Consider the following 26,525-nt stretch of genomic DNA (forward strand, 5'->3'; position numbering starts at 1 on the left):
TGTGCACATAGATGCACCGTATGGTTTAGTCCCACCAATCCCATCAACACCCTTTCAAGGAGCAAACCGACTGACCACTACCTGCCTGCCATTAAATGACACAAAAAGTCGGTGACTTCCTGCTGAAGACAGTCAAACATCTTTGCGTCTTTCACAGGAGTTACTGGAGACAAAATCAGGGCTAAAAGATCAGTTAAGTAGTTGATTTAGATTAATTTACATGTTGTCCTTATGCCCCTTACAAGGATACATATGATTGTCAACCAGCGTTGTTTTATAACAGGGAGGATAGTATATGTAAATGAACTATGGTAAACGTCCCTCCATCTTATCAACTAACTCTCGCTGCTCAAATACGCCAGATATTCCCAGGCTCTGAGGCTGTTGCTTAAACTACAGGTTGTACTTTCGCATTTTCGTATGCCCACTACCATGCAACGCTGACCAAAACCAAGATTCTATAACGGTACTGCCTATTTCTTGACTAAAAGGTCTTCACAAACATATTCTAGTGCACTGTTTAGCTGTAATATGATAATTTGTGAATTGGATGTAGGCACCATACTGCTTACTGCATTTAAAAAACAGAGGCTGAAAATACTGAGATCAAACAGTAAAACTAAGCAGTGCTGATCAAATATGATATGATATTTTAGCTCACTGTCTAACTGTAATTTGGAATTGTTTGTACCAGGTCTGCAGCCTTATTTTTTTTTAGCAAGAAACTCAAATGATGTCACGCAGCAGCTGGGGAGCATTTATTGGTCTGGTATGGCACAGTGCATTTTGGTAGTTAGGTTTTCTACCTCCTAAGCAAACGCAAAACAGCCATTTCCCATTGTTGTCTGAGGTCACGTCGCACCAATATCCAAATCTTTTGTGTCTTTTTACTGCATAAATAGCCCTGTTTTATGGAGAGACCATATTCACAGCAGTGAAATAGTTAGTGTCGCTTTAACAGGCTAAGACCACCCATCTTCATGAAAAACTGAGAAAGAGTAAAGGCATCGTAGCGATAGTTTACCTTGGATTCTTTGATCTTCACAGCGATGACCTGTTTTCTCTGGCGGATGATCTCCACAAGCTCATCGCACTCCTCCACCAGCTTGGCTTCATGCATGGCTGTGTTCACCTGGAGACAGAAGCAGGCACATATGTGAACATGAGGCTCCCTCACACACACTCATTAAATCCCACTTACCTGGCCTTATGCTTTATTTTCAAACAAACACAATATACAACACTTTTGCTTTCTCTCATTTTGTTTGTAGCAAGCTTTTTAATATTTCAAAACTGGATTCCATGACGAGTCAAACCATCACTTACATGCGGAGCACATCATTTGTTTTTCCATTTCATTAAGCATTCTGCACACGTGGAAAAGCAGCCTCTAACAAGATGCGCTTCTGGATTAGAATTAGTGTGTGATGAACTGAGATAAGTGAATTTCATCTCTTTAACTGTCACTGGAAAGACGAGAAATTGTTTTACATTACAAAGCATACATTGATCCAGGGATCCTTGGAATGCATACAGTAGATACACCGATTGGTCCACAGTCCCCATTTAGTGGGCAATGAAGGTGATAAGATATTTCATTTGTCATTCTATAAGAGGTTCTGCTCCTTGCTAGAGGGAAAGTCTATCACAGCTTTTAAAAACACTGCTGCTGAATTTAAACCACCACTTGTTCTTGTGAGTAACACTAGTGTCTTATTATACAGGAAAGCCCATAATATGCTGAGAAAATACTGCAAGAAATTCATAGAGTCACACCTTTTTTTTTCTACAACATGTTTATTTCACTCATTATGAACAAGAAATAGGCTAAGGATTGTTGCAATATTCAAGTCTTCATTAAAAAAGCTCCCAATAAGGGGCCTGTGTAGACACTCATTAATTCACTGACAGAATTTGCTTACACCGCGCCGATTTAATAGATTCTGTGATTATTTTAGGACCAAAGTTGCCAAGGCAACTCATCATCAGTTCACCATCTCAGGCTAACACTAAACGAACAGCCAGCAACTTCAAACTTGTGTGGGTGGGTGTTACTCAGACACCAAGGGTGTTTGCTGAATTGGAACACTGAACAGCTACCAACAGTTTTGCCGGTTGTAAAATACAATTATAACGATACCAAAAGCTTCCGAAAGATCTAATGAAGGGCTTCAAATGATAAAAGTTTAGATGTTTTGCTTCTGCTTCACAGCTGAGGGACAATTTAGGCACTAATGGTCTAGCACTGAGTTGGCCGGAGTTCCTGTCCTACCAGCAAATTCAATCTAAAGGTCTGTAAACACGAGCTGGAGTCAGAAACCATGTTGCTCCTCTGAATGAGGCAAAACTTTACTGCGTGTTATGATTGGCAAACACAGAGAGAAACCTTATCACTGCTTTGTCTGCTCAAAGAGTTGTACTTTATCAGGATTCCCACATAAAAGTGGTACACTATGTGGCTGCACACTGATGTAAAGATGTAAAAAAAAAAAAAGTCCCCCTGTGCCATCTAAGATAAAGTTGCCACAAAGTTGTACTCACACAGAGTTGCGCTGTGAGTGCAACTCTGCCACAGTGATGACAGGAGTCACCATTATTTTGACTGCGGGAGCCAGTTCAGAACATCAAAAAACAATCACACATTTACTCCAGAATATACTCAGTAAGAAATACAACCCAGCGCGATGACTGTGGGAAGCTTTCAATCAAACTGGCAGCTTCAGAAGCATCCAAAAAAAAAAAAAAAAACACACCGGAGTGGAGGAATTCCACTAACACATCAAATAGAGGCTTGCCATCAAGCATGGCCTTTAAGGCCACTAAAATACACAAACAACACTGCTGCTTTAACTGCCTCAGTAGATGCTACAGTATTTGCTGTCACAGAACCACTGGTGAGTATTTTTGCAGTGCACTGGGGAGCACTGCTGAGCTGGCAAACCTAATACACCAGAGAAAACACTGTGAGGAGATACCCTGTCACTGCTCCAACTTCAATATAAATCAAAGATCATACCAGCATTGTGACGATATAATCATTCCTTCAGCACCCAGACACACAAAGGTACGCTCATTTCAGATTTAATCAGATTTAAAAGCTCACAACTATACTGAATGGTCGTGTAAATTTGAGGATCTAAAACAGTCTGTACATTTTGGATTTACGCTTCTTAAAAATTTATTGTGAGAATGAAATTAATACTTGAATCACATGAATTGGACTCGAGTCAGACTTGAGTCACAAATTTGATGATTTTAGACTTGACAAAATACAAAAAGATTTGCAACTCAGTTTGGACTTAAACACCAGTGACTCTGGACTTTACTTGGACTTGAGCCTTTTGACTTGAAAATACTTGATACCTTTCCCCAAGTTCAAAAATAAAAACGTAGCCTATATTATTTGAAAAGAATGCCATGCATCAATTTATTTTGTTTTATTTTTTGAAGCAACTAACATTAATGCTCTTGATTTCCAGCAAGTCGACACTTTATTCCCTAGATTCACTTTGTCTGAACCAGTCATCCAGTCAAGTTGCAGATGAGACAGATGATGAACTTAAGTTTGCTACTGAGTGCCAGTAGGAAAAAAAATCATATCGAAGATGAATTTGTTCACGTTCAAAAACTATCTGGAGGTGAAAAAAAATGGACTGCAGTATGTGAGTGGAAAATTACAGACGCAACGACTTTACGACAAATTTAAAAAGCGGTCATGAGTTTTATGAATGTAATATATTGTTACTTGGGACTTAAGTGCAAAGAGATGGTATTTACTTGTGACCTGCAAAACAATAACTTGATCCCACCTCTGCAAATCAGTGAGTTGATTTCAATTACAATATCACCTTGAATGTCTCCAATGAGTTTTTTTCACATCATTATAGATAGTTTTACTACAAGTTGATTTTGTCATTTTACTTTTTTACCGATAAAAATAAGGTCATTTCATTAAATTCAGTGCATTCTCATACTGAGTACAGTATGAAACTCCAACTCCACAGTGTGATTAATCTGCTCTCTGATTAGTTCCTTGCCCCTAAATTTGACAGGGTTTTGACTTTTATATCGCGCTGCAGACTATCAAACTACTCACCCCAACAACCAAGTTCCTCTCAACATCTCACAAAGCTCATTACAACGCACCGATCCACTTAAGCCTCATTATTCTCACACACACACACACACACACACACACACACACACACAATTAATTCTGCAAAGAGTAATCTTATGACTGCAGGTTAGTAATTAAACAGGATAAATTCAGCCGTCCAGGATCACTGTGAATTACAACCGAGCTATACTTGGCAGCTGAGAGTTACGGAAGCAGTCTTCATCTCTGTTTTCCTCCTCTTTCACCTCACTCAAGAACCTCCCCCACCTTCTCTTCCTCTGCCAGCTCCTGACACTGTTATCCCCTCCTTGCTAACAAAAACACTGTCACCTACTGCGTATCTCCCTATTCATCAGGCTCCTCTGCAGGTGCACTGGAATCACAGCGCCAACTCCATGTTAAAGTATAGGTCTATTATTGGAATATGTGAAGAACAACCACAGCAAGATTGAAAACACTTTTCAGTGTCAAACACTTTTCAGCTGCTATCAAAAAGGTTGTGAAAATGAGACAAAACACCGACTGAGGGAAAGAAACTACAATCTAAACGCCATAAAGTTCAATAAAGGGATCTTATTGGTTGATATTTTGTAGACTAATTGGGATTACCATTTTATATTGGCATAATTGTCCCCAAATTTAGCCAGCAAGATCTGTCATATATTATTAATCCATCCTGTTAGTGCATATCTATTCTCACTGTGCTGCACATTCATCTTCACGGTAATGCAGCTGACATTTCAGTGCACCCCATTCAGTGCCGTCCTCTCATTATCTCAGAAGGCCAAAATAATAACATCAGATAGAATAAAGAACATCAGAGGCACGTGTTGGCATCAGCATCCATAATTACACTCTATTAGGAAAGAAGATGAAATGCAGACATAATTAACAACTGAATAGTATTGAATAAGCCCATCAAGACCATTATGATTAAAATGTAGCCCACAGAGTGCGATCTGACAGCAGAATCGTTAAATGCAAAAAGTTGTCAATTGCAAACCTAAATCAGAAAGACTTCAACATGTCTTCCACCACAGGAGGGTTAAACAAGGCACATACTGTATGCTCCTATACATCATTATGTTGAGTACAGCTCTGCATTATGTCAAAATTAAATTTATCGCCCATATTTTTATACAGTTGAAATGAGCGCTGTATTACTTACAAGCTAAAGTGAAATAGAATTAACTGTATAGCAAAAAATCTGGCCTCAAATGTCGATCATCATTCACCACCCACTCTGCTGTTCCAGCTAATGATGACGTGGCTGATGTGTGTGGCCACGCAGAGTAACTCAGATGTTGTCGATCACGCAGAGGTGTGCTGAAGCCCAAATAGGGGGGCAAGTCTTACAGTCACCTGATATTGTGATAAAACATTGGAATCTCTCTTCATTGTATGATTTTGAGAAAATCTGTTGACTCCAGATGGATGAACTGAATCGTGTGTGTGAGAGTTTTAATGATGTTGCAATGCTCATTCAGTCCTGATAAAGCAATGTCTTTGTCACAATAATAACATCAGAAGCCCTGGCGAACAATGCTAAATTATCCGCTCTCCCTGACATGACAAATCCCAATTTATTTTCTTAAACTGTGAATACGTACAGACTCAAGCTGCGTGAACAAGCATTGTTTAAGCCCACATACTTTAATTTGTGGAGATCCCACAGTTTCCATACACACTATGGCAGGTGCATCAATTGATTCCGCAGATCAACATGTATTCATTTTATATAATGGTAAAATAATAATGGTTTTCATGCTTGTATCATGATTCTAACACTTTGCAAATGCACTAATCAGACCAATGATAAGTAACTTAAGATAATTGTTTTAATAATCAGCTTGGGGCATTTTATGCTTTTAATCTATAGTTGAAAGTCGACAGAAAATAAGTGAATGACACAACAAAGGTCCACAGTGGTGTGCATTAATGCGCTAAAAAAGCTTGAGCGGGCTCATATTTTTGGTGAACAGTGAACTTAATACATCAGTATGCATCATGAGTATCAGTCTCTCTCGCAGCAGTTAACCACGCTCCTATGAGGGCACCCAAGGATTAATGGCACCCATCATCCTGACACAACACTGGTATGGCTGGTGCCAATGGTATTTCAAACAAAGCAGCTACCAGAACTGCTGGAGCCAGTTCATATGGACATTTGAAGGACTTTTATGAGCATAAAAATACAGATTCCAACTGGAAAAAAAAAAAATCTTACATTTACATGCAAATTGCATCTGCCAAGGTATGAAAAAAAAGTCCAAACGTCAGCCATACTGACAAGGAATTTGAAACAACTCATCAAATTGAAGGATCAGATCAGTCTTGGGAGAAATCTCCAGGGGAATGATGATCATCAGATTTAATTTAATTTAATTAACAAGAACATATCTGAACATGAACATAAAAAAAATATTTTTGGGGGACTTTGGACTTAATTCATAATTAAAATTGTGAACTGTGAATGTGAACTAGTTCATTTTAATCTGTGTGAAGTAAATTTTGAGCTAACTCTCATGAAGTGTGAGCGTGTATAACAGCCCAGTATGCCCTCAACATAGATCATTTTTTATTAACTGCCACAGTCAAATCGATGCACTGGGGCTGAGAGATAATTTAGAATTAGTTGATAATGACTTTCAGTGTAATTGTGTCACTGTGACATGATCATATACAAAATACTGTTACACTGTTAATACTGCAATTTAAAGATTCTAAGCAAACTGTAATTAAATACAACAGTAAAAAAACCCCACATGAACACATTTTAATGTACTGAGGATTATTTTTTCAGGTGTGATTTTGCATAAATTTGCCATATTGTGGTATATCAACATTATAAAGAAACTATGCTGCCCTACAGCAACAAGCACCGACAGATGAACAATGTATGGCTTCTACCACGACATACTCCAGGCAAAGTGGCTCCAATTCAAACTTACTGAGGACCAGTCCAGGTTGGGAACAGCTGTTAACCTTTTGCTGACACCAAAACCTTCACATCTTGAATCAATTCTGTTCTCATTCCACTCCCATCAGCCTCTCCGGTCTCTTCACACTTTACTTTTGTCCACTTCTTTCTATCATACCTCTGGTCCCCATTCTGTCTGCTCCTCACTGACCACTTCAATTTCTCTCTCGCCACACCTCCTCTCTGCTCGCCTCACTGCTGTCTCTCAGACATGATCTTCTCAAACAGATGCAGGGATTCACTGTGACAGCTTTATCTCTGATGCTGTCCGCAGATTCTGGGACAGTTCCCTGAAATTTATGACACCCAACTGGCACCTATCTCTAAAACAGGGAAGAGTGGCTTTATGGATAGAGTAAAAGAAACTGCCAGACATCTATCAAGGATATTATGTCAGAAAGAGGTGATAATTAGAAGTGTTTCACCGGCAATGATTTTTAAGAAAGGCTCTTTAGGTCCTTCAAGTTTTCATGTTAACTTTTATACGTGAGCCAGATTTACTTAAATAACATTAATCACTGGATAATCGGCACTGATATTATCACAGATTATGATATATGTGTTTGTAGATAAACCTAGACAGTCCTGATAAAGAGGTAAATGGATTCTGTTTCTGTCTACTTTTTGTGTGCTGTCTGTTAATCAATAACTTTAGCCCAGCCTGAAATATCTGAACAACTATTCAATGTTTTTCTATGAAAATTTTGTGCAGACTTTCATGGTACCTGGAGGATAAAACCCAAAGACAAAGGTGTTCCCCTGACTTTTTATCTAGTACCACCATCAAGTCACAGTTTCACATATCCTGTTAAAGGTTTTAATATCTACTAGATAAATTGGCAAATAATTTTGTACAGACATAGTTTTCAAGCAATGCAATCTAAAGACTCTGATAATCATCTGACTTGCCATATAACAGTCCAAATTTCAATGTGTATTTGGGCTACATATTAAATCAAATATTAATCTTGATCATGATTTTGGCCTCCCACAAAAAGTTTACCTGAATGTTGCAGCTGCAATGCAGAGTAGAAAAGAGGAGTAATATACAACAGAGCGCAGACGGGCAAAACATAAATCAAATGTTTGGAGCAGAGAGGGCGAAGAGCTAGTCCTTCTATACAAATCTTCATCTGTTTTTCGGGAGTATCTTGGATTTAGAGTGCATGAGACTTGTGTCTGAGCTGCAAACAGACACAACCAACCTTTTCTTCCAAAGATGAGCTGAAATAACAAATGCAAATGCTTTCTATTTGGTCAAATGTTCTGGGAGAGTCAAAAGTGAAAAAGAACCTTATTTTAAGTCTTATTTTGACACAATATGTTAATTAACAGGAATGTGGAACAATGTGTAAGTTAGAGCAGTGCTATGTTAATTTAGTTATGGTTAAAAAGTTTTGGTACAATTTAAGTTGTGGTTTGCATCTAAGAGATGCACTGTGAATGAAGATCGGTCTTACTTTGTTGAGACTTGTACATTAACAGGAATGTAACACAACATGGAAGTGAAAGCACTGCTCCAATTAAACGTGAGAGTGCAACAAAAAATGTTGTTGAGAAAATCTAATAATATTTGCAATTATATTTCCGTCAGCATTAGTACCACTCCATGTTTAGTGCTGATTATCAAATGTTAGAATACAAAATGCTAACCTAAGCTGGTGAACATGGTTAATATAATACTTGCCGAACTTGAGCATGTTAGCATGCTAACATTAGCACTTGGTTGAGAGCTTTGCTGCCTGTTCACTGAAATTAATGGACTTGACAGATAATAGGAGGACATTTTATACAGATTTAAAAATGATGGGTTAATGTTAAAAGCACAGCACATACAAAAACAACTTTGTGAAGGTGAGTTTTTTTATTCCATTATATGCCATTATCCCACTGCATTGATGTCCCCATCTTTGGCTGAGAGGAACCGCAAATGGCTTTAGAAATATCGCAAAGACAAACAAAACCAGTGGACTCTTCGATCTCACTGACGCTCCGGTAGAAAGGTAAAGAAAGGTGAGATGAGACCTGATACAAAGGATTTAACAGCATTACAGCCATCTCCACACATCCGATTCTTATTCCGCACACAGTGGGATCAGCCTCAGTGTACATAAACCCAGACAGGTCTGGCTAATGACTTACAGCTCAATGCTGAATCAGTAGACATACATGTCTGAGTATTAAAACCCACTGGGCTTCAGTCTGATGCGTTTCTTTCCTTTTTCCATCAGTCCTAATACGGAAACACTTACAACCTTATCAGTGAGCTAATTTAGTTTCCTCCCAGCTGGCAACGCGATTCCAGGGGTTGGAGAAACTGGCTGCTGCTTTGACTGCTTCCTCAAACAATGCTTACTCTACATTAGCTGTGTCTGGATGATGAGTTCCCTACCGGGAGATACAGTGTACGAGTGAGGCGACATACGCTTACTAGTTAGTGCCCTCATTAAAAAGCTGCCAAAGAACACGCCTTGTCACAACACAATCTGTGTTTCAGAGGGGTGAGATGAACCGAGAACACAGATCTTAAGAGTGAGATAAAGTGGGACAGAGTCAGATGGAATGACACAAAATCTGATCAACTGTCAAGCTGCAAGACGAATTCAGAGGAGAGATGTTAAACGCAACATCAAGAACTTCGCAACACTGACAAAGTTCCAAGTCTCAAGTGCACAAGCCTTTAAGGATTTATCATGTAAGTATGAAAGAGGAGGCTCCCTGGGAATTAAATGAAACTTTCCCTTAAAACTTGTACAGTGGCAAAAGAAAAAAAAAAAAAGCATCCTTTGAGAAGTCCACTTGAACAAGAGGGAAAAAACTTATCATACAACAAAATGGTGCCTAGAGTGAAATGGGGACATGATAAAAAAAAAACAACATTGCATAATATAGCTGGCTTTTCCTTTATAAAGTGGTAACTTTTGAAAATTTAAGCAACGAGGCGATGAACATGAAGTAGCACATGCACAAAAATAGAGGCTAACTGATTGTTATGAGAGAGTAAAGATGACAGCGTCTCCATTTACACGCGCAGAATATTCTATTTGTTACCCTTATTTCAAAAAGACAAAATTCCCATTAAGCTGTTCACATGGCTAATTAAAAATGAATATTCCAGTAATATTTCAGTTTACATGCAGCCGTGCATACTCAGTTTAATGTGCCCTAACATGTTGTTTACCATGTCAAAAAATGGAAAAGTGGAACAGCTGGAGTCTCTTGCGCCCTTTCGCTTTTTTGTGTCAAAGTGAGATTTTTTTCAGTTTTCAAGCGGCAGTGGCTTGTTCAACTGTATGGACATCGCCTCCCTTTTTTATTCCTTCAAACACCATCTTAAAAAGGTCGGTCTTGTGTGCATCAGTTATAATCATCATCAGATATAATGTTTAAAGGCCCAGCGTGAAGGATTTGTGGCATCTAGCTGTGTAGTAGTTCATGTGCCAAGTATTGTAAAAAAACATGGTGGACTTTGTGACATGCTTATGCGTAGATATAAACAGCACCACCCAACACCCTGGACCTTTAATAGTAGGTGTGTTTCTACTTCTGCCCACAAATGTGGGCTTTTATTTTGGCCATGCATCTCTACCTCAGCCTTGCAAAATAATGGCTAGTTAGTTTGTGTACAACACACAGAGCTGACCATAAACAGGCAAGAGGCAGTGTATCCCAAACTGTGGTAAAACCCCCCCAAAAAATGCAAATTTTGAATGTCCTGTATACATGTCCAAAGAATTCTCCTGAAATATAATGGTGTCAATCGGAAAATGTTACATTAGGAATAAGGTCTCAGTTGGAAGATCCAAATTGAATATGCTGTTTACATAATTACTGTCATATTCAGATAAATGGTGAAATATTACTGTGCATGTAAACAGAGTCAGTGATGTGCAGGAGACAAGTTACACCAAGTCAGCACAAATGATTGGAACATATTTTGGCATATTAATACAGCTTGTATTTGAGACAAACAGCGTGTAGGTATTGTGGAGCATATCTACAAGCCTGTGAGTATCATCTCAGCTTTTTCTTTTGCTTTACATTTCGTTTCAGTTGCCATTGTATCACCATCTATTCAATATCAAAGTGTTTTCTGGGGTGGAAATGCTCTTTGCCAAACAGCCTCACTGAGTGCCTCTTCTCTGCTGCCTATTAATATCCAGCCAGCTATCTGGCACTGAATGGATAACAGTGAAGTGTGTTAGCTCAACAGCAATCATCACAAACGCTCAAGAATCATGCCATTCGCTCAATTTTTTTCAAGAGCGCTGCACATTACTCCGAATGTCATTAAGCGCAGCGACAGCTTGAACCATCCTACACCAAATATTGCGATAAGGAGAGAGGCCTCCAAAGAAAGAAGCACATCCTACACATCATCAAGTCAACCCGTCTTTTCCTAAGACTGAAGAGAAGATAACTCCCCAAAGAGAACCCCAGGAGAACAGCGCTGCATCGCTGCTGTGTGCGCTGACACACTGAAAGCTGACTCACTCTGTGTTTGATCATATCTTCAGCACCAATACAATGTGATGCAAACAAGGAGGAGAGGAAACCAGGTCATGCTCAAAGCCCTTCAGAGATTTTTTACTGTGTGCACACACTTCTCTCACTCCACCAAATCTCTCTTTTTTAAAAATAAATTCCCTGTCTGTGTTGTATTGCATTATTGCTGAGCGTTTTTTTTCCCTGCACAGTGCCTGTTTCGGTCAAAGAGATCACTGGCTGTCACGCTAACACTCACATCCTCTTCCTCTGCTTGCCCTCTCAACCCTGCTCTCTCTTTCTTTTATCTTCCTCTTTCCTTTCCCAACATTTCTACCTTCTTTCTCCTCATTTGTCCTCCTTTCCTTTCTCCTCTCCTTTACTCTAAAGAGCGACATTACTGTGAAACTCACCTCAAAACGTTACGCGTCAATAATTAAACTTGCATCTTGACATCGACATCATGCAGGAGAATGGGTACAAACAGGGCGTAAAAACATAGTTTCTTTTAATCATTTGCTTAAGAGTCAATGAAGCATGTTTAAACCCCATGCTATCGCTCCTCATTTCTTTTTGATGAATAAGTGATGAGGTTCTGCTGTTGTTGTTGGCAGTGGCACAACATTGGTATGCAGACAGAGACAATAAAAAGACTTTTTTTGTCTCTCTCTCTCTCCATGTGTTGTTGACGAACAGTTTGTCTGCACTTAATGAATCATGCAGTGATCATTTAATTTTGATTGGGTGAGCGGCTGCATGAGTTGTTGTTCATGGACCTCGGAGTGACTCCGAGAAAATGGAGTCAGGCTCGCCTAATAAGAAATGAACCGCACACAGAGTGATGGCGGCACCAAAGTGCATTTGTCCTCTGTGGCCATTAATGTCAACTCTCACAAGAGAAATGATGGCGTTTATTAAGAGCCAGTGCGTTAAGACAGAAAGTATGCACTCACGTGTGTGTGTGTGTGTGTGTGTGTGTGCGTGCGTGTGTGTTTGTGAATGCACATATTAGCAATGTAGCACAAACACTTGGCTAAGCATTAGGACTCTCTGGCCGGATTCCTCCATTAAATCACAACACAAGCCCAAAGAGAAGAGGTCAGCAGTGACTGGCTGAAGTATAATATTCTGCAGACAGGCACAGCATCACGCTAGGACGTTAGAGTGCAAACACTCCTCCAAGGATGTCACTAACTTGAAGCGGCTGTGCTGTGAAACATTGCCGGCTTGTGACAAGTCAAATAAAGTTCCTACTGGGAAGATATATTCCACTACACAGATAATCTTATCTGCTTTGACTTGGGAACATACATTTCTTGTTCGAGTGGCTCCGGTGGGACTTAAACTGTTGCGTGTTGCAACAGTAATTCATCCTAAAAATCAAATTCAGCACAGTAAGATGCACAAGAACCAAACCTCACTGTTTTACAAGACACAGTTGAGACAATGACCTTGAAGAAGCACATAGTAAAAGCATCACATTAGGCTGTTCGCACCTTGAAAGGAGGGAATATTGCACAAGTGCTTTTGGTGGTAGCTCTGCTTACGGTGGAGTGGTCAGTCCAGTCTCTGAATTACATAACTGCCTCTTTAAACAGATTGAGAGTGGAAGGTTGCTGAGAGCTACTCCAGCTCATGCTTTGTTTTTGAGTCACGGTTTGAGTCAGATTGTCTGGAGAGCTACCATCGGCAACGTACAAGAGGTCATAGAGAGCCTCACTGCACTGGTATTGGGTGTTTTCGTTTCCATGGCAGTGCATTGCATCAGTCACCAGATAAAATGATAGATAACATGATCATTCTGCATAATCACATTCCAGTAATTGTAAAAAGACTGAAGATAAGATAGATTTCAAAGATAGTCATTATTAATGTGCCTGTTTGGGTTCATTGGTATAGTTTCTTCTCATCTTTGGCCTCATAGTAATAATTCTTCAATATTCATTGTCTGAAAACAGTGCTGCAACAATGACCTTTTATGAACCCACATTAGGGAACTGAAATTCACTTTCATTCTTGAGACAAATCAATATTTGATCAGTAGCTACTAACGAGAACTGAAAGAATGCAGTGCAGATTTTATTGCTGGCAAGAAACCATGATTCAGAAGGAGTGAGAGAAAAAAAGGAAAGCGAGACAGACAAAGAAAGAAAGAAAGAAAGAAAGAAAGAAAGAAAGAAAGGAAGAAAAGAAATTAAAAGGTTCAATTTCTACCACTCGCTTCTTCAATCAAAAATGTTCCACAGAGAAGATAACGTGTGAGGAGCGTGGCATCAGAGCAGTCACCAATCGCAAAAGCAGTAAACTGTATACAATCAATACCAGTGACAGGCTTTTGGGGGCGGGTAGGGGTGGGGGGTGGGGGGTGGAGGGGGTGTTATGTTTTCCCTGTTGAAGCGAAGGGGAAAATTCATGAAGGTTAAGGCCTCAAAACTTTCTAATGTCTTGCAGGGTCCAGCAACTAAAGAACTGAAACTTTGACCTCTGTTGTGATTGTTTTGGAGCTTGATACAAAGTGCTGGATGAGGGACTACACTGATTTTATGGATGGTAAGTCTGACAACACGCACTTCAATTTCAGGGTAGCTCTTGTGATTTCAAGAGCTCCACTTACAGTTAATCAACTACGCCTCTAGTCTAGATTCCATCATCAAGACAGTGAAACTATAATGGCTCCATTGCTGCCATTGTGCCTCTGACCTTCAGATACTCCAAGACTATAGGGAACAATTGAGAATCTCATTACGTTTTTTATTACCATTACAGTGACAGTTATGACTACTTTAACCTTGACTCTGTGACTAAAGACACAAACACAAAGACATGTTGCATACCTCAACCTGTTGACAGATCTGGATGAGTTTTGCCATTTGGTTTTCCAGTTCACTATTCCTCTTCACCAGGTTGGTCAGGTTGTTCTCCAGGGTTTGCTGGAGGGAGGAGGAGGAAGGAGCAGAGACAAGGACATATGGCCAAAGATTAGCACAGGTAGAGTGCGGAGAATGTGCACTGACATGACACAAGCAAGGTTGTGGATGCTGCAATATGGGGTATTTACATTTTAAAAGTCATTTTAAGACAATGTTCAAAACCTGATGGATTAAATACAACTGAATCACCAGAAAAAAAATGTTGGCATTGTATATTTCTGCAAACCACTTTATGTTTGCACATTGTTTTGTGCCGGATACGTTGAAACTTAATGTTTCAACAACACTGTGGTTAATACGTGGTTGTTAGGTTTAGGCACAAAAACGACCTGGTTATGGATAGGAAAATATCATGTTTTCGCATGAAATACCTGGTTCTGGGGGCATAATCCTGGTAGGAAAAGTCTACACAGAAATACCCCACTTTTTGTGCAAATATATCCAGTAGAAAAGAGTGTTGCGTTGCTGAAAAACATCTGCGTTTGAGGAATGACTTGCAAAAAACAATCTGTTTTGTTGTTTGCTGGTCAGCTTGGTTGGCATCTCCCCTATGTGACATGTCATCCATCATCCCCTCCGGCTCTATACTATGCCATTGTAGCAACATCAATATGATTTTTATTAAACATGCAAATATAACATATTTGTGGTTTGCAGAAATGTACCATGACGACATTTTTGCCCGATGACTAATGGGCTAATTCATTGTTAAAATTTCTCAACATGCAATTCTGTTTATTCACTAAACAAAAACTAAATAAGCAGCATGCCATAGTATCTGATGTTTTTGGTGAAGTCTCTGATATCAGTGCCCTTTAAAAAACCCAATACCCACACAATATAAATTTTTATACGTTCATATTCATGCATTTTTACAGTTAAACTGAAAAACAGAAGGATTTCAAGTGTTGAGTCCTACATTGTAAGGTTGTGCTGTTACCTTTGTGCTATTCAAATACTGCACTGAAAGTCAAATGACATAGAAAGGAACTGACAGAGTGTTTTGGGGTCAACTACAACACAGAAATGATGTACAGTAATTTGATACAAAATACATGGCCACTATCAAATTATGCTTTCTGTGACATTTAAGGAAAATAATACAAAGCTGTACTACTTTTGCCTTCTTTTGTTCCATATTCTCTTGTGGATAATGTCCTGAGAGTTGCTTTTTAACATATGAAATCCATGCAAAGAGGTCCATTTACAAATGTGTAGCTGATAATGTTTGGCAACCAGTCATTTCAAGAAGTTTCAAAAAGTAAATTTTACCCTTACTTTGCCTGTGTATTTTTATTTTTGTGTAGATTTCATCAGCCTTGAATTTTGTTTGGATGATTGTTGCTGCTCTGCTTTGTTTACTATGATAATGTGAAAGTCAGACAACAGTAACTACTGTTGTTGGACTGCCAGCGCGCTTGTATTCAGGGCTGTACTGTATTTCTATGTTCTTTTATGTATTGCTGTAAAACTAATTGCCCTTTGGGGACAAAATAAAGTTGAAAGCAGAAGTCGGGTCCACATGCTATGAAAGTCTAAGAGACAGAATAGGTTTCTGTATGAAAATAAAGTTTAAATGAAATCTATAGCGGAGTATACCAGGGTTACACTGACAGGTCAACACCTTGAAATCAGCATTTGAAGCAAAATATGCAATTCACTGCTGCTGGCATGAAAAGAAATTCAATCCTATAGTGCAATCCATTTCTTTTTAATAGTTAGAAATGTTTATATTGCTGTTTTACTGGCGTACATATTGTCAGTAATGTGATGATTTAACTGTCTGGCCTTTTAATATTCACCACCAACTATATCAAGAATTCCAGTATGTTATTTCCATGGCCTTGGAGAGTTTAATCAATATTTGTGAACACGAGTTTCTCTCTCTCAAAGTCAGAAACCAGATATACTCAGAAAATTACTTTGGGTGCTCTCAGTGTCATCCATAACATCTTTATCTATTTATTATCTATGGATCAGTTTTAGTCTTTATACTTGATAATATCACACATTTTCTCAGAATTTCAGCTCTTTAGTTTTTTGGTTTTTGGGAAAGAGCTGTTCATGTGTCTAATAGTTACGGACTGTCTTAGACCATAACAATAATATGTATAATATGTATAATTTAATATTAACTAGTTTAGCTCCCCTTTAAAGCCCTCCAAATGACCATATGAGCCCTAAAAAATTTAACAAATCAACCTCCACTGGCATTTTGGAAAATCAAACACTCAATTACTATCCCTTAATTGTGACTTTGTCAAATTCAAATCAAGAGACAAACACACATAAATAAACTCACTCCAACAAATATACAGTACAAAAGATGAAAATGGAAACAAGCAAATAGTGAGCCAGAAATAGAACTGCCGTTCAAAAAGAAGCAAATCAACGATGGCGGCGACGACGATGGGCATCAAAACAACAACAACAACCACAGCTGCAAAGAGAACAGAAGAACAAAGCAGCAGACAAGCGGCGGGTGTTTGATGTGGCTCCACTCATGCAAGTGAAAGGGAGGTGGGCAGGGCAAGCACCTGGCCACGACTCTGACTGTGTGACTGTACCTCTGTCTGTCTGTCCTGTCCGTCAGGCAGCCTCCCTGCTTTCCAATATTTCCTCTGCCTGTCGCTCAGCCTGATTTATTCTGTCTGCCTGTTGTCTGTTTGACTTTGCAACCACTTAATTATTTATCTGCCTGCTTATCTCACTCCCTGCATCCCTTCCTTATCCAGGTGTCTACCTGTGTGCCTGTCTGCCTCCGTGCAGGGAAAGGGAAGGAGGGGGAGGAAGGGGAGGAGGGTGGGGAGGGAAGGAAAAAGGCAGCCAGGGAACTCACCGCAGCGCTTGTCTTTGAAGCCTCCATTACCGCATCTGACACTCTGCCCGGGCTCACCTGATAAGCCTACGAACACACACATACACCCACATAAGTGCACACATAAACACACACACACACACACAGACAAGCCTGAGCGCACGACGTCTGCCACCTAAACGCAACTGAAGAGGAGAACTCCTCCCTGATAAAGTTGCCACAAACACTCTTCTTATGGTCTCCTACATGAATACAGATGAGAGTGTGTGGCTCGCAGTGTCTGTTAATATTTCCCTGAAACCGGAGCTGGAGTTACATCACTGGAACTTGCATTCGGTTGTTGTGTCGCAGCCCCTGTGTGAGTGTGTTTGTGTATGAGGGGGTTTGAAGTGGAACATCAGTGAGAGGGGACAGATGGGTCATTAATTAGCAAGCTGGAGACGAAGATGATTAATACATCAGAACACAGCTGCCTCCCGTGAGACTGCAGTGAAACAAACTCCTCTGTCCTCTACATGCATGCATGTGTGTTTCAACCTGTTTTTATGTGGTAGACTCTGCAGGTGTATCTGCATTTATACATTTATGACACACCAAATGTATATATGTATGCAGACAACATCTGCCTTTACTTGTACATGTAAGTAAATAATGACAATAATCTTTGTTTGTGTGTATCTGCTTTATAAGTGACCGCAAAAAAGCCTGTTGTATGTGAGTGATAGGTTTCTGCCTGACTTGTGTTGGCACTCCTGTGGCTTCAGCCCAGCAGGCAGGACAAGTGGCAGAGAGAGAGAGGAGGGAGTCAGAGCAACCGTCAACAACAGACTCATTAAAACACACAACAGACATCAAAGACGGCTAGAATCACTCAAAGATTGAGAGGGGGAGCAAAGACAAACATGGATAAAGGCAGGAACGGAGGCAGAAAGGGCTGTGATTGGAGAGGGTGCCAGCAAGTGTTGGATGGATGGCGACATGCTGGAGGTGGAGGTGCCAAAATTAAATGTCAAGCCAAATGAGGATAACATTTTATAACATCAAATGATGGCTGTCAAATATTTATTATAGCAGCTATAGCAACTATTTGACAGTGATGAAAGACATCAGTTTAAGGTTCCATCAGCTGTTCAAAAATCCATCACAAAGTAGTTTGCATCTAAAGTTTATCCTGACTAGAGTTGGGACAATGACTGGTTAGCCGCTCCGGTCTATATGAGCGTAAAAACTGGTTTGATTCTATTCTTGTCATTGACATGACCAGGCACATTGAAAAGGAGTCGACATCAACGCTGGCATCATGGCTATAAAGCCAACTTGTATTGCATACATTATAAGCAATAACATGTGATTAACACAGTATGTTTTACTCGTCGACCCAGGCTGTGTACAATTTACTGTTGAGCCGAGGTCTGCAACATGAAGGAGATCATGTATTATTTAGATTAGTAAAATGCGGCTACATAGGAGGATTCACATTTCGTGCAAACTCTGCTTATTACACACACAGGGATGCACGGATAGTTTGCAGGTGGATGAAACAATTCATCATTAATAAGGAAAATATTAATGGCATTCTCTAAAATGTGATTTAGCAGACAGAAGAGCAGAGCTGTTGTCCGACTTCCCACTAAGACAGATGTAAGGAGCAGCGGGACACTGATTATTTCAGGAGCCAAGTTTAGTCCTGTTTCCTTTATCAAGTTTATAACTACAGTTTTTAGTTTTGCTTCTTAAATGTCCCACAATATTTAATGCAGTAACATGCATTATTCTGAGGAGAGAATCACTTGCTTTTAGAAATTGCTGAATCCGTCTGTAAACAGCTTTGCGCCAGCTGCAGGCCGATCTGGATTTTAAATGGAATGGAAGATTATAGTCTCATTGGTTGATTTCATATTACACCGAAAACACACCTATGATCAATTAAGGGACTCATTACAACAACTCCGACCTTTGCGCCTCACTTCGTGCCCAGATTATGTGCTGTTTAACTGGCTGTGGAGTTGGACATGCCCTAAATCCACTAGCGCCATTCACTGGTAAATAGTTATAGTGTAGCTAGAAATGTATAAATCAAATATATTTAGATATATAGATAAATTGCTAGAAAAAATGTGTAGCGCCATCCAGTAAAACACTATATAAACAGAAAGTTACTGTTACATCATCAGCTATGGCATATCTCCCAACATTTTAAGGATGCCAAGCAATATTTTAAATCTCCACTTTGTACACACTTAAATTATAACCAGGCTAAGTTTCAACTTAAAAAGAGCTTATTTCTACCAGCAAATGTGGACTCAGTTTTCATTTTAGTGCTTTTTCATAATCAATCCATTGCTCCATCCAACTATGTGAATACTGAATACTGAATACTGAATAGAATGAACGGATATACATAATTATATGTTTTAAAAAGTACAATTCCAGAGACAGAGATAAAACAGACGGAGGGATATGGAGCTAAACAGAGGAGGGAAGGGAAAGCCATGGAAGTTATGAATGGAGGGAGGAGGGAAATAAGAGCCGAGCACAAATGAGTGACGAATTGCATTTCATTTGCTTGAGGCACATGATGGGGCGTGCTGCGGTAGGCAGGGCTCTTAGCATAAGGTAATATCATTCATTCACTGATTCAGCTTTGGACGTGGCATGTCATGAGAGTGAACAGAGAGTGCGACAGAGATGGAGGGGGTTGATGCGATGGAAATAGGCATGAATCCCGTGCTGAGAGGGGCAGCTTGGCAGAGGAGCTCCAGTCTGGCCTGCCCTCTAATTCAGTCTTCTGTTTCTTCTGCTGCTCCCTTTTCCCTCGTTATCTGTCTTCCCGTCACTCTCTACCTTTCTCTCTTTTCTACAGTACATCTCCGCTCCCTCTGACCTGACTTTTTGTCTCCTTCCTCAATCGGTGTCTCTCTACTTTAGTCCTTATTCTGTCCGTCTTGGGCACACTTATAACTGCAGCCGCTGACAGGCCATCATCTTGGGTTAGATCACCGCCCCCTCATATGACTTCATTGTGTTGAGGGGCTCCTGGGTCTCATTTCTTTACAGATGATCCCATTTCTCTTTGAAACAAAAAAGGACAGGTCCCTATTTATATTACAGTAGCTACGGAGACTGCAGAGAGGAATTGTGGGAGAAAAAAAAGATACCTCTTGCTTACAGGAGACTTGTGTATGATGAAGGGTTTACTGATCACACATTCAAGGCAGGTTTGAGACTGCTGTCACATTTTAATCTCCAGTCATCACTGTTCACAGTCTGTAGATCAATTCATATCACTGCCATGCCGTGAAATTACACAGCATTACATCACCAAAAAAAAAAAAAAAAGGAAAGAAATACAAGTATTTGTGTGTTTAAAGTGACAACCAAAATGCTCCTGTTTCTGAGAAATCCTACTGACTATTTTCTGCAAGTGTCTTTTGTGCTTCAGCAGTAACTGCGACAAATTAGCAGTTTGCTGTTTCTGAAATCATATGATGGCAATCCAATTACAGAGAAATGTGGTACTCCCCAACCTGAGGCATGGGCTAGGCTCATTGTTACACCGCTACTGGAACATAAAAGGACTTTTGTCTGAGGTCAAACTCAAGAGCAAGAATGTAATCACATGAAAAGGTAGAAGACAGTAGGAGAAGAGGACACAAGTGGAAGAGATTGTCTACTAAACATTAAGAAGGGCTTGGCTATAGCGGAAAAAATAAACAAAGTTAGTGCCTAATCAGATGATTGTCCAGTGGCTGAATCTCCAGGTCGTTAGATCTACGAAACAACAAAAAATTCATCCGCCGCCACAACAAAAATGGAACAGAATGCCTCGAGGCTAAGTATCCAACTTCAAAGTCTTTTTCTTTTAATTAATTCAGGATCCTCCCCCATGCACGACGAGACAGAAGGAAGCAGAAATGAAAGTGAGAGAAAGAGGGAGAGATTAAACTCGAGAAAGAGCAATAGAATAGAACAAGCTCACTTTACAGCTGTTGTTAACAAGAGGCTTTTCAGAGTCTGGATGTGTCAGTAACACAAGCCTTCTGGGAAACAGGGTTTTTGTCTGAGGATAATATTCCATAGGGCAGAGCTCTTGAGACCAACCAATTGTAGCAGGGTATAACAAACGGGGAGTCACGCTTGTCTCATAACCCGCTGGCAGAAGCCCAATTAATGAGACCAATAGGGATGTTTAAAACTCGCTAAAATGTTGGCTTTCTTGTTTATATCTCATGATCAGAAGCAGTCTGTTTGTGCATTTTGGCTTTGCCTGTTGTGCAAGGCAGAAGAGTACCTGTATCACCGATTCAACAAAAAAAAAAAAGTCACGAATAACAGTGACTGTAAGGTATAAACTTTCAAAGTGTTAGCTCTATAAGATGCTACAGATGTTTAAACTCTAAATGAACTCCCGTGACCTTCAAGCTATAAGCGACCGCCTGAACGTTCAAGGGGATCTCAAAACAGTGGGGGTGCAGCGATAAATGGGAGCAGACAGCTAGAAGATGCTTACTTTCATTTCCAAGTCTGGTGGGGGAAATTTAAATATTGCTGCTCGGAGAAAACAGGAGAAGGAAGGAGGGAAGGGTACGGAAGGACAGGTCTATACCGCCATCTTCTCTTAGGAATCAGCTTTACGAATCCCAATTGCTTTTTTCCCCTAAAGGCTTATTATGCGAAAAAGCCATCTTAAATGGACAAAAATCCAAAAGTAATTCAAGTTTTTAGCCACATGAGGGGATTAGGATCAAGAAATTTCTCTGTTGGTTTGAAACAGAATAATGAATCGTTATGACTGCTGAACAACAGCGAGGAGGCCAGACACTAGCTGGCATTTGATTTTGTTTATAAGGCTCTCTGAGATCCCACGGGCCTTTGTGTGCTTTTAGCTTCCCAATTATTTGTTTGGGTCAGGGACAGACTGACCCAGGACTACTAAAAACAAGAAGACAGGAGAGACAGAATAAGAATGAAAAAGAAAAACACAGAAATTGATGCTGCATGAGGCAAAGCCATATCCCACACTATTTCCCACTGGCCTTTATTAGACAATTTCATATCATATTACAGGCGGAGGAAACTGTGATATCTGAATGTAAAGAGATGGGAGTTTAATGCTGCGGATTAGGCGGGGGTCTGGACTTAGATGAAGAGGGGTTAGTAGAAAACAGTGATATGGTTGAATGGGCTTAAAGGAGCTTTCTGTTTCATTTCAATCGGCCTACACTGGACTCTTGTTGGAACAGTGCAATTCAGTTTCATGGATTAATACTGAGAAAAGAAAATACCACATACGAGTGGCTTGGCTGTTCTTCAACTTGATCAATATCTCTGATTAAGAGAGAGAGCAACTGTTTTTTTCACCTGTTTTTTGAGTCAACGGTGATAAACTCACTGTGTGCTAATTGAGTATATTTTACAAACTGAGCGTGGAGAAACAGCAGACCAAGGAATACAATTGGGGCCAAGGAACAAATTAAAATAATTATTCCTCTCTAAGAAACACCAGTGGCGCAACTGTCACTGCTGTCACATAAAAAATATAGCTCTGATATTTGGTTTGGTACTAAATCAAAGCAACAGACTTACGGGCATTGACACTGGATTGCAAAGGTATTTTGCTGCTCTTACATTAGCACATACCTAGCTGTCAGTCCCTTGATAATAACAATAGCTAGTAGTAACACATGACAACTATAGCACATCAACAGCGCACAAAGGCTTTAACCCAATGACCCAGTGTTTTATTGTGGTTTAAGACTGCATTTTAATGGTCTCAGAAATACTGAATATATAAAAAATCCATGTATTTCGTGACCATGTGAACAATAGCACACTTGGACCCCAATTTCAGTTCATCAAAAACATTTTCTGGATACTTAATTTACCATGGAGGTAAGTGAGAAAAATAAAAACAGTTTTCTTTATGAATTAAATGTAACACGGGGTGAGCAACTTTCCATTGATGATAAATTAGAAGAGTGTTAATGCCAGATATAAGGTGAGGTATTTCACACAACCTGTGTGTGGATCATGATTAAAAATGAAATTTCAAGCTTGTCAGGCATGTAATGACTTGACCTTTGATATATATGGAATTTACAGACAAGACGTCTGACACAACAGATACTGTATCTTACTTATCTGCCAAAAGCTGTAACGATAACACTATGTAAACACTGTGCAGCTCATAACAAATCTTTGTTATCCACGTCAAGCCTTTGCCATAGTCGATGATATCATTAGGTTGGTGCTATTAGTGGTAGCCTACATCAGGAATATTCCTGTCCACAGGACTCAAGCTGTAACCAACCACTGTGACTCCTGACTAAAGACATTATCATCATGGTGGCTCGGTTTGGCTGCTTTGTGGAGATAAAAGAGAAAAAAGCAGAGCTTCGCTAGAACAATTTATAGTGTGTACAAGGTTCTGCACAACATTGAGTACGTTTACATGCACAAAATAGTCCAGTTTTTGCCCTTATTCCAAAAAAGACAATGTTCCTCATAAGCTTTTACATGTCTATGCAAATGAATATTCCACGAACACGCCCGTTTATATGCAGTCCTGCATATTCCAATTAACGTGCCCTAAAATGCCTTTTCTCACATCAAAATATAGAAAAGTAGAACAGCTGGAGCCACTTGTCATTTTTGCTTCTTTCTTCTTTCCACAGTTTCTTATCAATGGTGGACTTGTTGGACTCTCTCTTTCCGTCCTCTACCTTCTCGCAAAAGTTGGCACTGTGAAATTTGCGCATATCTAAAAATCTTTTGACATCTATGTGTTACATAAAGTTTAAAAGCAGGAGTGTTTCTCCTTCTAATCCGAAATGTGGGGTTTTGCTCTGCATGCATCTTTAACCCTCAGCTTTGCAAACTTTTGCTAAATTGGTTTGTGTACAACATATCCATGATAAAGCACAGAGCCGACTGTAAACAGTCCAGAGGCCGTGTGTCAAAAACTGCGGTTAAAACCCCAGAGAGATAAATATTCCGAACTGGCTGTATACATGCCCAAATAATGCTCCTAAAAATAAGAAAAATACCGGCATATCTCAAATGTCTTAATCAGAAAATGCTAAATTCGGAAATTGGCCTGATTCTGAATATTTAAACAGAATACGCTGTTTATATGACCTACACAGTGTTCAGAATATTATTTTCGTAATAATAGGGAAATATTGGTGTGCATGTAACTGTAGCCAGTGATAGTAAAGTCTCAAAAGCCTGACCTAAATGAGCTGAAGCAAGGTCGTCTAGGTAAACGTGTTTCTGTTAATCTGTGGCTGACATCTGATGTGCACAGCGTGCAGCTCTGAAATAGCAAAACTCAAATAAACTGAATATGGTTATTAACACCTGCTCAGTATGTGCCTTTCATGTCCAGGTCTGATTTGTTGCTTGATAGGCTTCTCCCAGAGATAACTATCAAAACAATGGCAACATTGAATCAAATCAAGATATTTGCAGTGGGGGTACGATGTAGCAGATAAAACCATATCTGTGTCCATGTTCAAAGGCCACATCTCGGTACTCCTGATAACATCTGGACTGTGACAGATGTGAACAAAACACTAGAAGAAGAAACTCATCTTCTCTCTTATCTTTAGCTTCACACGGCTAAAAAGGAGTGGATTAACAAAAAAGTTGCAGGCTTCCTTTAAGGTTATCAAAGACTTACACTAGTATGTTTTACACCTAAAAAGTCGGCTTTGATTGGCAGCAGAGTGTCCTAATCAGCAGGGAGGCTGCCCTCCAATCAGATAACGCAGGTTAAATCTCTGGAGTCAATAAGCATCTCTGCTGGAGTGTCTTTCAGCCCAAAGACAGTCCTGAATCTGACCTCAACATCTGACCTCTCTGTGATACTGGAAGAGTGAACATCCAATAGAGATTGTTCTTCTTTCTGTCTTTCTTCCCTTCTTTCTTTTCTCTCACTCCTGGTTAAAGGGTTATGGTTGTGCCAGCAATTAAGTCAGCACTCCATTCTTTCGGTGTCCTTCACTGGCTACTGATCATATATTGATTTGTCTCAAGACGAAAAGCGAATTTCTGTTCCCTATCATGAGCTCATAAAAGGTCAGCACTGCAGCACTGTTTTCAGACAATAAATACTAAATAAAAACTACTTTGAAGCCAAAGACCATAGGAAACTATACCAAAGAAACCAAACAGATACATAAATGATAGCTGAAATCTATCATTAAAATTTCTTTTATCTTTAATTTCTTCATCGTTACAATCACTGAAATGTCTTTATGTAGAATACCCTATTGATAATACTAAATAATAATAGACATTACTATAAATGATGAAGAATCATAATTACTATTATTTTTTTACACACATTTTGCACCATTTACACAGCTGAATCTGTTCAATTCCCACAGCATTATCTACAAAAAGCTAGCTTGTTATTTTTGCATTGTCAGGCAAATTGGTCCTACAGAATATAGCAGGACATTGTTATGCATTTGACAATCTCATATAACCCACGCAATTTCCTCAGCAGCCTTTACTTTTCTTTTTAAGGTTTTTTAGGGAACGGAAAAGGGTATTGAAACAAGCCTTCTGGCAAACTTTTGCAAATCTTATTTTATTTTTTATTGTGCACATTCACTGTAAAATACAGAAATAAATATATAAGCCATGCACTGTGGATATTTTGGTATGTGGAGTTGGAGTTGATGTCATGTGTGACAGCGAGGACACGGCCCGGCTCGTTAGGTAGGATTTCCATGGCTTGTTACTGAGCACTTGTCCTCTACATTCACCTCCCCGGCGCTGGCTCTAAGTGGCAGCCAGCGGCATGATGGGCTTCAGTGTCCTCCTCTCCTCCTGATTGGTTGCTATTGCAAATGGATTTTAAATTCACAAATTAATTTAGCCAAAATGCCCGCTTAGCTCCTGAATGAAAAACCAGACGAGGTGCAGAAAGCAACAACGAGACAGAGAGAGAAAGCAAGAGCGCCTAACAGCAAGAGAGAGCCACACAGACAGGCAGGCAGCGTGCAGCCACATTTCATTGGCTGTAACACAATTATCTAGCTGCCGGCTCGTTGGTGTCTTCATATGACACGGTTATTCATTTTGCCTTATTTTGTAGAATGCAATAACAGAGAGAACAGTGTTTTGGGTCTGAGTCATTCTGACTGATGGGAACCCAGAGGCCGTTGTGTGGCTCTGTGTTTCTAA

At 39.7% G+C, this 26,525-nt stretch overlaps 1 protein-coding gene across 4 annotated transcripts in view; it reads right to left on the minus strand.

The window, feature by feature from the left end:
• The window catches only part of mid2 (midline 2), a 183,195-nt gene that overhangs the window by 44,601 nt on the left and 112,069 nt on the right, over positions 1–26,525 (minus strand). For 3 of the 4 annotated variants that reach the window (XM_088081015.1, XM_042493808.2, XM_042493807.2), the window contains 3 exons: positions 17,352–17,417; positions 14,417–14,512; positions 1,025–1,132 (listed from right to left, as the gene is read on the minus strand). In XM_088081015.1, coding sequence (XP_087937141.1) covers positions 1,025–1,132; positions 14,417–14,512; positions 17,352–17,417 — 270 coding nt within the window. The remainder of the gene's footprint in view (positions 1–1,024; positions 1,133–14,416; positions 14,513–17,351; positions 17,418–26,525) is intronic. The other variant, XM_042493810.2, reaches the window with a different exon arrangement.

The sequence above is a fragment of the Plectropomus leopardus genome, chromosome 8 (genome assembly GCF_026936395.1).
Source record: "Plectropomus leopardus strain MGB_pleo_1.0 chromosome 8, ASM2693639v1, whole genome shotgun sequence".
NCBI lineage: Eukaryota > Metazoa > Chordata > Actinopteri > Perciformes > Serranidae > Plectropomus > Plectropomus leopardus.